The sequence below is a fragment of the Oncorhynchus tshawytscha genome, linkage group LG05, assembly GCF_018296145.1.
Source record: "Oncorhynchus tshawytscha isolate Ot180627B linkage group LG05, Otsh_v2.0, whole genome shotgun sequence".
NCBI classification, from domain to species: Eukaryota; Metazoa; Chordata; class Actinopteri; order Salmoniformes; family Salmonidae; genus Oncorhynchus; species Oncorhynchus tshawytscha.
This window is the reverse complement of record NC_056433.1, coordinates 79,747,833-79,759,413: the sequence shown is the minus strand read 5'-3', so window position 1 is coordinate 79,759,413 and position 11,581 is coordinate 79,747,833. Positions and strand designations below refer to the sequence as shown.

The following is an 11,581-nucleotide window of genomic DNA, read 5'->3' as shown; positions in this document are numbered from 1 at the left end:
GGCAGAAATATCACAGAAGATCCGTTTTATAGCTCGATTGAAATTTAAAGGCAATGTTCCCACGTTCGCGGAGACTACATTTACAGTAAACTCTGCGTATGTTGGCTCAATTGGAAATGACCTGTACATTTTTACACAGATCTCCCGTGATACTTCCGCGGTCCGGATTGAATCCAGCCCATAGTGTGTGTGTGTTTGTGTGTGTGGGGCGTACCCTGACAGGTCCTGCCGTCAGCTGAGATGGTGAGTCCTCGGGGACAGGAGCAATAGTAGGTTCCCATGGCATTGTGACAGACATGAGAACAAGGGCTCCTCTCCTTACACTCATCCTCATCTGAATCATAACACAAACAATAACAGTCTTATACTCAACATGGATATTGACATGAGCTTGGACTTAAACTCTGCCATTTTACCCCAAACACCGTTTTAAATCATGTTTCTTATGGTTTCTCAAGACAAATTATGCATTTAAGTGAATTTAAAATGTGCATTTAAGTGAATCTCCACTGAACATAACGTAACAAAGTAAACTGCTCCAGCATGAACAGAGGTGTGGACAAACTCCCCATGTTGAGAAGACAGACTACCAAAATAAGAGGCTTGTCATGATTACCTGCACAGTAGGGTCCTGCAGAGTCCAGCCTGAAGCCAACGGGACACTGGTTACTACGGTCACCTGACAGAACATGGATAAGGTTGTTATGTTAAAGAGAGTGAGATATACAAAAGTATGTGGACACATTTAAACTAGTGGATTCGGTTATTTCAGCCACACCCGTTGTTGACAGGTTTACAACATTGAGCCGACAGCCATGCAATCTCCATAGACAAACATTGGCAGTAGAATGGCCCGTACTGAAGAGCTCAGCGACTTTCATCATGGCAACGTCATAGGATGCCACCTTTCCAACAAGTCAGTTCGTCAAATTTCTGCCCTGCTAGAGCTGCCCCGGTCAACTGTAAGTGCTGCTATTGTGAAGTGGAAACGTAATGTAGTGTATAGATAGTGTATACACTGAGTGTACAAAACATTAGGAACTTTCCATGACATAGATTGACCAGGTGAAAGCTATGATCCCTTATTGATGTCACTTGTTAAATCTACTTCAAATCAGTGTAGATGAAGGGGAGGAGACAGGTTAAAGAAGGATTTTGTTTAGCCTTGAGACAATTGAGACATGGATTGTGTATGTGTGCCATTCAGAGGGTGAATAGGCAAGACAAAATATTTAAGTGCTTTTGAACGGGGTATGGTAGTAAGAGTCCAGAACTGCAACACTGCTGGGTTTTTCACACTAAACAGTTTCCTGTGTGTACCAAGAATGGTCCACCACCCCAAAGACATCCAGCGAACTTGACTCCAATGCTTGTCAACATGGGCCAGCATCCTTGTGGAACACTTTCGACACCTTGTAGAGTCCATGCCCCGACGAATTGAGGCTGTTTTGAGGGCAAAAGGGGGGAGGGGTGCAAATGAATAGGGAAGGAAAGAGAGAGAGAGAAAAACAAGGACTTTAAAGTCTCACCCTTGGTGATGGTGGCGTGGAGCTTGTATTCCAGGACTTCCTCTAGGGGGCGGTAGTGGGCGCTGATGGCCGAGGCATGGAGCGTCTCCACCAGGTAGGGCATCTTTCCCTTGGCAGGGTCGTAGGTGATTGTGTGGTTCCAGGAGTAGGGCACACTGACCCGGTCAATACTGAACATCCGGGTGGACAGAGCATACAGCTGGCCTGGACCAGTCTGAATGTAGTCCTCTGTGTAGTCCTGGGTCAGATGAACAACAGACAGCATGGATAAGCCTTAACCAACAAGTTCTGCACCTCATAATCACCTTTCATTGTCTTTTTGTAATTCATTTAAACTGTTTGATCGTGATCTGTAGTCTGGTTATCAACGTTTGTCATTATGGGCCAAACTTAAGATCTGTTGTGTATGTTACACAAAGATTGTCTTCAGCATTGATTTCAGTTACACTTCAGAGCTCAAATGAGGAGAGTAATGATAGTATGGAGTGTACAGTGTAGGGTGTAATACGTCTGGAGCTGTGTTTTCTGTTACCTTGATGCTGATGTCAGCATTAGACGGCAGCTGCAGAATGTGTCCGTTCAGCACAATATCCAATAGCAGTGCTCCGTCTGAGTCCAGCCCCCGAGCCACATGGGTCATCCTCAGGATCTCACCTGGTGGACAGAGGGCTCTTTATAAAGGCTGAAACCCTTTATTCTCTGGTCTTCATGGTAATACCACACACACACACACACACACACACACACACACACACACACACACACACATCCAAATTCTTCCCCTTCTCACCTGTGGCAAACTCCACCTGTGTCTCCCGTCTGAACACACCTCTGGTCAGAGAGTAGCCGTTCATTGCCTCCCCTAACTCCTGAGCCGTCGTCCAATAGATGGAGTTCAGGATGGAGATCAGCTTCCTCATAGCTGGGCCTGCATGGGGTCAACAGGTGAGGTCAGGTCAGGGGTCATTCAAGAAGATTTTGAAACAGGGTGATTCATTTGAACTGGGGTCAATTAGTGCAGCTCTTCTCTTTGTGACAAAATACACCTGAATCTGTTATCTGATCTGTGCTTAGAAACAACTACAGCCTACATCTTTGTAAACTTAACACACCATAGATAATCTATTAGGGTACATATTGAACTCAATGTCATAATGTCTATTACAGTTTTTTCCAACTGCTTTACACACAACATCTTTTCAAGTCACACGATTTTTTAAACCTCTCACTCAAAGTGCAAAACTACACACCAAATATCCAAAACCATAAGCTATTTCTCAGCCTTTGACTCAGTTGTCAATTGCATAAAACACTTTTTTCAAAACACTACACACAATTCTCTACCTAAAACACAAAAATCGAACAGGAAGTGACTTGCTTTCCTTTTCCAAACACAACCATTCAAAATGCTACACTTATTCACCAGGTCACACACACACTCCTCACATGTGCGAACACTAATAGCTTAACTGATTACTGACCAATCACTGCTTTACTGTAGTATAGGCCTATAAATAGGTCAAAGGTCAGATTACCTGTGGATGCCAAAATTGGACAGAGAGCAAGAGGAGTAGGAGGGAGAGGAAGAGGAAGAGGAAGAAGAGGACGAGGGCAAAGAAGAGAAGGAAGGAGAGCCATCTCTGATGAGATTAGGGCAACACTTGTTGATCATGTGATCAACCACAGTTTGACCATGAGAGAGGCTGGACTGAGAATCCAGACCAATTTCAGTCGATTTAAAGTGGCGTCCATAATTCGAAACTTCAGAAATGAGAACAGGTATGCAACTATCTAATGACTATTTTAGCATTACAGTAATGTACTGTAAAATACGTATGACTGCATAGTATTGCATAAACATTTGTAACTCTAAGCCATCCATTTACTGCACTGCATTGAATGAATGAGGTTGGTTATCATGCTGTACTACATTTTTTTGTACATTGTTTACAGTTCCTATGCTGAACACATACTGTGTTTGAATTCTGTACAGAATGGAAAGGCAAAGACATCATGGAGGACGAGGACGCTTGTTTACAGATGTACAAGAGACTGCAATTATAAATATGGTTTTGGCCAACAATGCAATTAGGATTCGAGAGATAAGAGAGCATATCTTGAATAATGACACCTTATTTAACAACATCAATGCTGTAAGCCTGTCGACCATACAACGCATCCTCCAACGGCACAGAGTGACGATGAAACAACTTTACAAGGTGCCATTTGAGAGAAACTCTGACAGAGTCAGTATGTATGCAACACTACTTCCAGTACTTCAGACATAACATATTTACTCATCTGTATATCCTTTTGTCTGTTACAAAGAGTATTGGAGCTGGATGCCCATGTAATTCGCCATGAATGTATTTATGTGGATGAGGTTAGCTTCAAGACCAGGCACCGCAGAAGAAATGTAATAGGACAGAGGGCAATTACCAATGTCCCTGGACAGCGTGGGGGTAATATAACTATGTGTGCTGCCATCACTCAAAACGGGGTCCTCCATCACAATGCCACACTGGGTCCGTACAACACCGGCCATATGCTCACTTTTCTGGATGCAATTTACACAATGCTTGTCCCTGATCCAGATCAGGAGCCTGATAGATTTGTGGTTTTATTGGATAATGTTAGTTTTCACCGGGCTGTTCTGGTCCAAAACTGGTTTGCCACCCATCCATAGTTTGTAGTTTTGTACCTACCCCCATATTCACCTTTTCTAAATCCCATAGAGGAATTCTTCTCAGCCTGGCACTGGAAAGTGTATGATCGTCAACCCTATGCCCACATGCCGCTTCTCCAGGCAATGGAGGACGCATGTGGGGACATAGAGGTTGCCTCTGTCCAAGGTTGGATACGCCATGCTAGGAGATACTTCCCTCCATGTGGGGACATAGAGGTTGCCTCTGTCCAAGGTTGGATACGCCATGCTAGGAGATACTTCCCTCCATGTGGGGACATAGAGGTTGCCTCTGTCCAAGGTTGGATACGCCATGCTAGGAGATACTTCCCTCCATGTGGGGACATAGAGGTTGCCTCTGTCCAAGGTTGGATACGCCATGCTAGGAGATACTTCCCTGTCCAAGGTCCATGTGGGGACAGAGAGGTTGGATACGCCATGCTAGGAGATACTTCCCCATCCATGTGGGGACATAGAGGTTGCCACTGTCCAGGGTTGGATACGCCATGCTAGGAGATACTTCCCTCCATGTGGGGACATAGAGGTTGCCTCTGTCCAAGGTTGGATACGCCATGCTAGGAGATACTTCCATGTGGGGACAGAGAGGTCCATGTGGGGACAGAGAGGTTGGATACACCATGCTAGGAGATACTTCCCTCCATGTGGGGACAGAGAGGTTGGATACGCCATGCTAGGAGATAATTCCCTCCATGTGGGGACAGAGAGGTTGGATACACCATGCTAGGAGATACTTCCCTCCATGTTTGGCAAGAGAAAACGTATCTTGTGATATGGATGAAGTATTGTGGCCAGACCCAGGCTGGAGAAGAGATGAAGTGTAGCTTAGCACTGGTGACCCCCCACTACCAAATCCTGGACTGCCCCCCCTGGGACCCCACACACACAATTGTGTTCTTTACTGTATTCTAAAGAATATACTTTTGGTTTACATATATATGTTTATGGTTTTGTTGTATGCTACTGTATACAACAGTAATGTTTGGCCTAAAAAATATTTTCTGTTTCTACATTGCATTGGTGTTTACAGTGTACTTGTTACCCCTCTCAGCAGATGACTTTCACTGTAGAACATTGTATTGAAATGTAGATATAAGCCTATGAAAGACCATTGAGCTTCAGATTTAGAACAACAGTGTTTACATGGTATATCCAAAAATGTACTATTATGAAAGCAGTGTTTGCCATTTGATGCAAATGCTTCATTCTGACGTGTTTATGGCATTTTGAATGCAGTGTTACATTTTGAAGGAGATGTGAGGCATTTTGCATTTTGTGTGAACAGTTTTGGGAATTGTGTGTTGAGTTTTGAAAAAAGGAGGTTTTGAAAATGTGTGTAAGCAGTTGGAAAAAACTGTAACTAACCCAGGCTCCGAGGCACATTGGAGATGGTGGCGTGTATAACCCTGCCTCCAGATTGGTTGTCAGAGATGGTGGCGTTGAGGACGGCAATTCCAAACTCCACGTTGTTAATGTTTCCTATGATGCTGCCTCTCGCCTTCTGAGGCCCGCCTGGGAGAGAGAACAGGTTTAGTGCACACACAGGCACGCACATGCCAAACACACGCACACACATGCCAAACACACGCACACACATGCCATGCCATGCACACACACACAAACACACACCATACCTGGACACGCTTGGCCGTTACACCTGGACACCTGGGTGGAGTCTCCCGGGCAGAGGCGGCCCTCGTTGCTAGGTGACGGGTTATTACAGAGTTTGACTCGAGTTCTCTCTCCGCCCGCACAGGAGGCGGAGCATTCTCCCCAGGGCTGCCACGCTCCCCAGTTACCATCCACTGCAAACACACACAGACATATAAAATACATAGTCATGACAGAGTGAGCATCGACCCCCACACACGCTTACTTAAGGTAGTCCATCGTGTCCGATGATGACTTCCACAACTGCTTGTGGGTTCACTGATGACTGTGTAATCTGATGCGGGATGCACACTGTCTGCCACAGACAGAGCTCACAAAGGCCTGTCCCATTGGGGCCGGAGCAGGCATGGTCATATTCCTTCTCTGTCGCTTAGCCAGGCTCCGTTCCAGACTTTATTCCTTGGCCAACTGCATTCCTCAGCAACAGTCTGGAGGGACACAGGGTTCATCCCAGAGTTCTTTAGTGATATCTTCACTTTGTCCTTTAGCTGCTTTTTTCTGCCCACCTGCAGAGCGACGGCCCAGTTGTAGCTGTCCGCACAGCCTCTTTCGCGGCAGGCAATCCTCTGGCACCTGAGTGGCATTGGCCGAGCCATCTAATGCTGGTGGAGTGTGATGGACGCCTCAATGCTCCAGCAGTTTGGTTCTCTGTAGGATCTCTAAGTGTGGAACATGGTCCTGTCAGATCACTTTCAAAATGTGTTGGAGGCCTTTTCCGTCAAAGGATTCCAGTTGTTCTAAGTGTCGGCGATAAACTGTCCATGTTTCACATCTATAAAGGAGTGTAGATATTTACACACTGCCTGGTAGACTGCTACTTTGGTGTGTAGGTGCAGGTAGGTTGCTGTTGTTAAAAGCCCTCTTCCTTAGCCGGTCAACGGAGGAAGAGGCCTGTTTGACCCGATTCTGGATATCCTGGTCGATGTTGCAGTCTTCCTAGAGGATGCTTCCAAGATATTTAAAGTGTGGTACAATGGCCAGTGAGGAGTCTGAGATGGAGAATATGTTTCAAGTGGAGGGTCAGATGACTACTGACATACCGTCATTGAAAATAAGAATTTGTTCTTAACTGACTTGCCTAGTAAAATAAAGGTAAAATTAAAAATTAAATTAAATTTTAAAAGCATAGGACCTCAGTTTTTGGGATGTTAACATTCTGCTGTATGCTCTCACAGCTGCTGTGAGAGAGGCACAACAGGGCAATCATCCACTTACTGGAGCTCAAGTACCTGTTCAGATTTGGAGCATCCTGATTTTGAAGAGGTTTCCATCCAATCTGAAGCACCGGGTAACCCCCACTCTCTGTTTCAATGTCCTTGTGCAGGAGTGTTGTGACACACCCATCCTATGCTTCACGGAATCGTGGCTGAATGACGACATGGATACTCAGCTAGCGGGACACACGCTGCACCGGCAGGATAGAACAGCATGAGGGGGGGCGGTCTGTGCATATTTGTAAACAACAGCTGGTGCACGAAATCTAAGGAAGTCTCTAGATTTTATATTGTGATAAACTGCAGGCCACACTACTTGCCTAGAGAGTTCTCAGCTATACTTCTTGTGGCTGTTTATTTACCACCACAGACAGATGCTGGTACTAAGACTGCACTCAGTCAGCTGAAATAAGCAAAAAGGAAACCACTCGCTCAGAGGCGGTTTCCTTTTTGCTTATTTCAGCTGACTGAGTGCAGTCTTAGTACCAGCATCTGTCTGTGGTGGTAAATAAACAGCCACAAGAAGTATAGCTGAGAACTCTCTAGGCAAGTAGTGTGGCCTGCAGTTTATCACAATATAAAATCTAGAGACTTCCTTAGATTTCGCTCCTAGTGGCCGGAGACTTTAATGCAGGGAAACTTAAATCAGTTCTACCAAATCTCTATCAACATGTTAAATGTGCAACCAGAGTCGAAAGAAATTCTAGATCAGACGCGTACAAAGCTCTCCCTCGCCCTCCATCTGGTAAATCCAACCACAACTCTATCCTCCTGATTCCTGCTTACAAGCAAAAATTAAAGCAGGAAGCACCAGTGACTCGGTCTATAAAAAAATGGTCAGATGAAGCAGATACTAAACTACAGGACTGTTTTGCTATCACAGACTGGAACATGTTCCGGGATTCTTCCGATGGCATTGAGGAGTACACCACATCAGTTACTGGCTTTATCAATAAGTGCATCGAGGACGTCGTCCCCACAGTGACTGTACGTACATACCCCAAACAGAAGCCATGGATTACAGGCAACATTCGCACTGAGCTAAAGGGTAGAGCTGCCGCATTCAAGGTGCGGGACTCTAACCCGGAAGCTTACAAGATATCCTGCTATGCCCTCAGATGAACCATCAAACAGGCAAAGCTTCAATACAGGGCTAAGATTGAATCATACTACACCAGCTCCGACACTCGTCGGATGTGGCAGGGCTTGCAGACTATTACAAACTACAAAGGGAAGCACTGCCCTACCAGACGAGCTAAATCACTTCTATGCTCGCTTCGAGGCAAGCAACACTGAGGCATGCATGAGAGCATCAGCTGTTCCGGATGACTGTGTGATCACGCTCTCCGTAGCCGACGTGAGTAAGACCCTTAAACAGGTCAACATACACAAGGCTGCGGGGCCAGATGGATTACCAGGACGTGTGCTCTGGGCATGTGCTGACCAACTGGCAGGTGTCTTCACTGCCATTTTCAACATGTCCCCGATTGAGTCTGTAATACCAACATGCTTCAAGCAGACCACCATAGTCCCTGTGCCCAGACCTGTAGCACTCATGTCCGTATTCATGAAGTGCTTTGAAAGGCTGGTAATGGCTCACATCAACACCATTATCCCAGAAACCCTAGACCCACTCCAATTTGCATACCGCCCAAACAGATCCATAGATGATGCAATCTCTATTGCACTCCACACTGCCCTTTCCCACCTGGACAAAATGAACATCTATGTGAGAATGCTGTTCATTGACTACAGCTCAGCGTTCAACACCATAGTACCCTTAAAGCTCATCACCAAGCTAAGGATCCTGGGACTAAACACCTCCCTCTGCAACTGGATCCTGGACTTCCTGACAGGCCGCCCCCAGGTGGTGAGGGTAGGTAGCAACACATCTGCCATGCTCATCCTCAACACTGGAGCTCCCCAGGGGTGCGTGCTCAGTGCCCTCCTGTACTCCCTGTTCACCCACGACTGCATGGCCAGGCACGACTCCAACACCATCATTAAGTTTGCTGATGACACAACAGTGGCCTGATCACTGACAACGACGAGACAGCCTATAGGGAGGAGGTCAGAGACCTGGCCGGGTGGTGCCAGAATAACAACCTATCCCTCAACGTAACCAAGACTAAGGAGATGATTGTGGACTACAGGAAAAGGAGCACCGAGCACGTCCCTATTCTCATCGACGGGGCTGTAGTGGAGCAGGCTGAGAGCTTCAAATTCCTTGGTGTCCACATCAACAACAAACTAGATTGGTCCAAACACACCAAGACAGTCGTGAAGAGGGAACGACAAAGCCTATTCCCCCTCAGGAAACTAAAAAGATTTGGCATGGATCTTGAGATCCTCAAAAGGTTTTACAGCTGCAAGAGATTAAGGAGATTAAGGCTCTGGATGGTAGGCAGGGTTTAGGGGTACGTCCAGGACTGAGTAGTCAACTTGGTACGGCTGGTTTAAGAGGGCTTCAAATTGTTCACTCCACCTCTGGACTAACCTAGTTTGGTCCTTTATAAGAGTGGACTCATCTACACTTCTGAGGGGACAGGGGAGAGCAACTTCCTGGGCAGTGGGTGGTCTTCAGGGCATCATAAATGTTGTGCCTGTCATATCTGTCCGCAAAAGATTGGATTTCTTGTACTTTGGAGATCCACCATTCATTTTGTAGATGCCATAAAGCACTGTGCCTCCCACTGCTGCTCATGCCATTGCTTTTGGAGGGCCTCAGATGTCAGGCTGTTGAGTGTGTCTTTATATACCTTGTGTATGTCAAGTAGGGTGGAGATGTACGTGGAGTTTTCATTGAACCAGTCCTGATGTTTCTTACTGCTGTAACTGATGGAGTGGGCTGCTGACTCAGAGTGATGTGTTTAGAGAGGAACATTTGTTGTGAATCGGACCCCTCTGCATTCAGGACAGTCTCAATGTTCTCTAGTTTTTCTGCTAGAGAGCGACATAGGTTGTTACGTGCCTCTGTTTTCTGAAGTCGAGCACAGTGCAGATTGTTTTTGGTGGACATATTGAGGCAGGTGGCTGTGTGAACTTTCATTCTGAGCTTGGTCTACATCATCCGATGATCTGTCCAGCACTCCGCTCCTCTCACGGCTCACGTAATGAGGACATCCTTGATATCAGCGCGCCTGACAATCACGTAGTCTATGAGGTGCCAGCGCTTTGATTGTGAGTGCATTCAATAGGTTTTGTATTTGTTTTAATTTTGGAACATGGTGTTGGTGATAGTAAGTTCATGTTCAGCACAAAGGCTTAAATCAGCACAAATCTCAATCCATTTGCGTTGACATGACCAACGCCGTGCTGTCCTATCACTCCGTTCCATATCTCACACACACAAACACACACTTACCAGGGCAGTTGGCTGTGCTGCACCTCTGTATCTGTGAGTCTGCCCCGGCACATGCTCTGCCCCCATTGGCGGGTCTGGGGTTGTCACATGTTCTGTAACGCTTCATCTGTCCTCCATTACACGTCCTGCTGCAGCTGCCCCAACTACTCCACAGACCCCAGTTACCATGAACTAATAGGGTGAGGTAGAGGGGAGAGGGAAAGGGAAAGGATAGGAGAGAGAGAGAGGGAAAGAGAGAGATGCATCTCAGTCAGTACACACAAAATGTCTGCAACACTTGATCAATGCAACTCGCTGTAGGTGAGACAGATGAACCAGGTGAGATAAGAGTTAGTGTAAGAAGATAAGAGTTAGTGTAAGAGGATAAGAGTTCCTGTAAGAGGATAAGAGTTAGTGTAAGAGGATAAGAGTTAGTGTAAGAGGATAAGAGTTCCTGTAAGAGGATAAGAGTTAGAGTAAGAGGATACGAATTAGTGTAAGAGGATAAGAGTTCCTGTAAGAGGATAAGAGTTAGTGTAAGAGGATAAGAGTTAGTGTAAGAGGATACGAGTTAGTGTAAGAGGATAAGAGTTAGTGTAAGAGGATACGAATTAGTGTAAGAGGATAAGAGATTAGAGGAGTAAGGATGTCACTACTCACCAGGGCACGGGTCACTGTTGCAGAAGTCGATGTGCACGTCGTTACCCTCACACTGCCTGCCCCTGTGCTGGGGGGCGGGGCTGGCACAGAGGCGTGTCCGTTGTCTGGTTCCACCCCCACAGGAGACACTGCAGGCCCCCCAGCTCACCCACGATGACCACTTCCCATCCACTGGAGGGCAAGAGACAGAGTCAGACCAAATCCCAAATCAACCCCAAGCCTCTACACTCTAAACACTTGAGTTCTGAGAAGATTTGATAGGTATAAGCAATCTGGTAGTAGTCCCTCCACAATTCAATCTGATAGGCCAGGTGAAAAAGAGTACAGCTCATCTTAAACTACAGCAGCACTGTCCCTGTCCACCCTTAATTCCCAAACCATTTACCTCGACAGTGTCTTAGTTCCCAAACCATTTACAAGGACAGAGTCTTAGTTGCCAAACCATTTAACAGGACAGTGTCTT

General features: G+C 46.2%; 1 protein-coding gene across 1 annotated transcript in view; it reads right to left on the bottom strand.

The window, feature by feature from the left end:
* hmcn1 (hemicentin 1) overlaps window positions 1–11,581 on the bottom strand; it is a 233,761-nt gene that overhangs the window by 13,872 nt on the left and 208,308 nt on the right. The window contains 9 exon segments of the mRNA XM_042322447.1: window positions 215–334; window positions 617–679; window positions 1,530–1,767; window positions 2,062–2,183; window positions 2,320–2,457; window positions 5,596–5,742; window positions 5,865–6,035; window positions 10,480–10,650; window positions 11,119–11,289. Coding sequence (XP_042178381.1) covers window positions 215–334; window positions 617–679; window positions 1,530–1,767; window positions 2,062–2,183; window positions 2,320–2,457; window positions 5,596–5,742; window positions 5,865–6,035; window positions 10,480–10,650; window positions 11,119–11,289 — 1,341 coding nt within the window.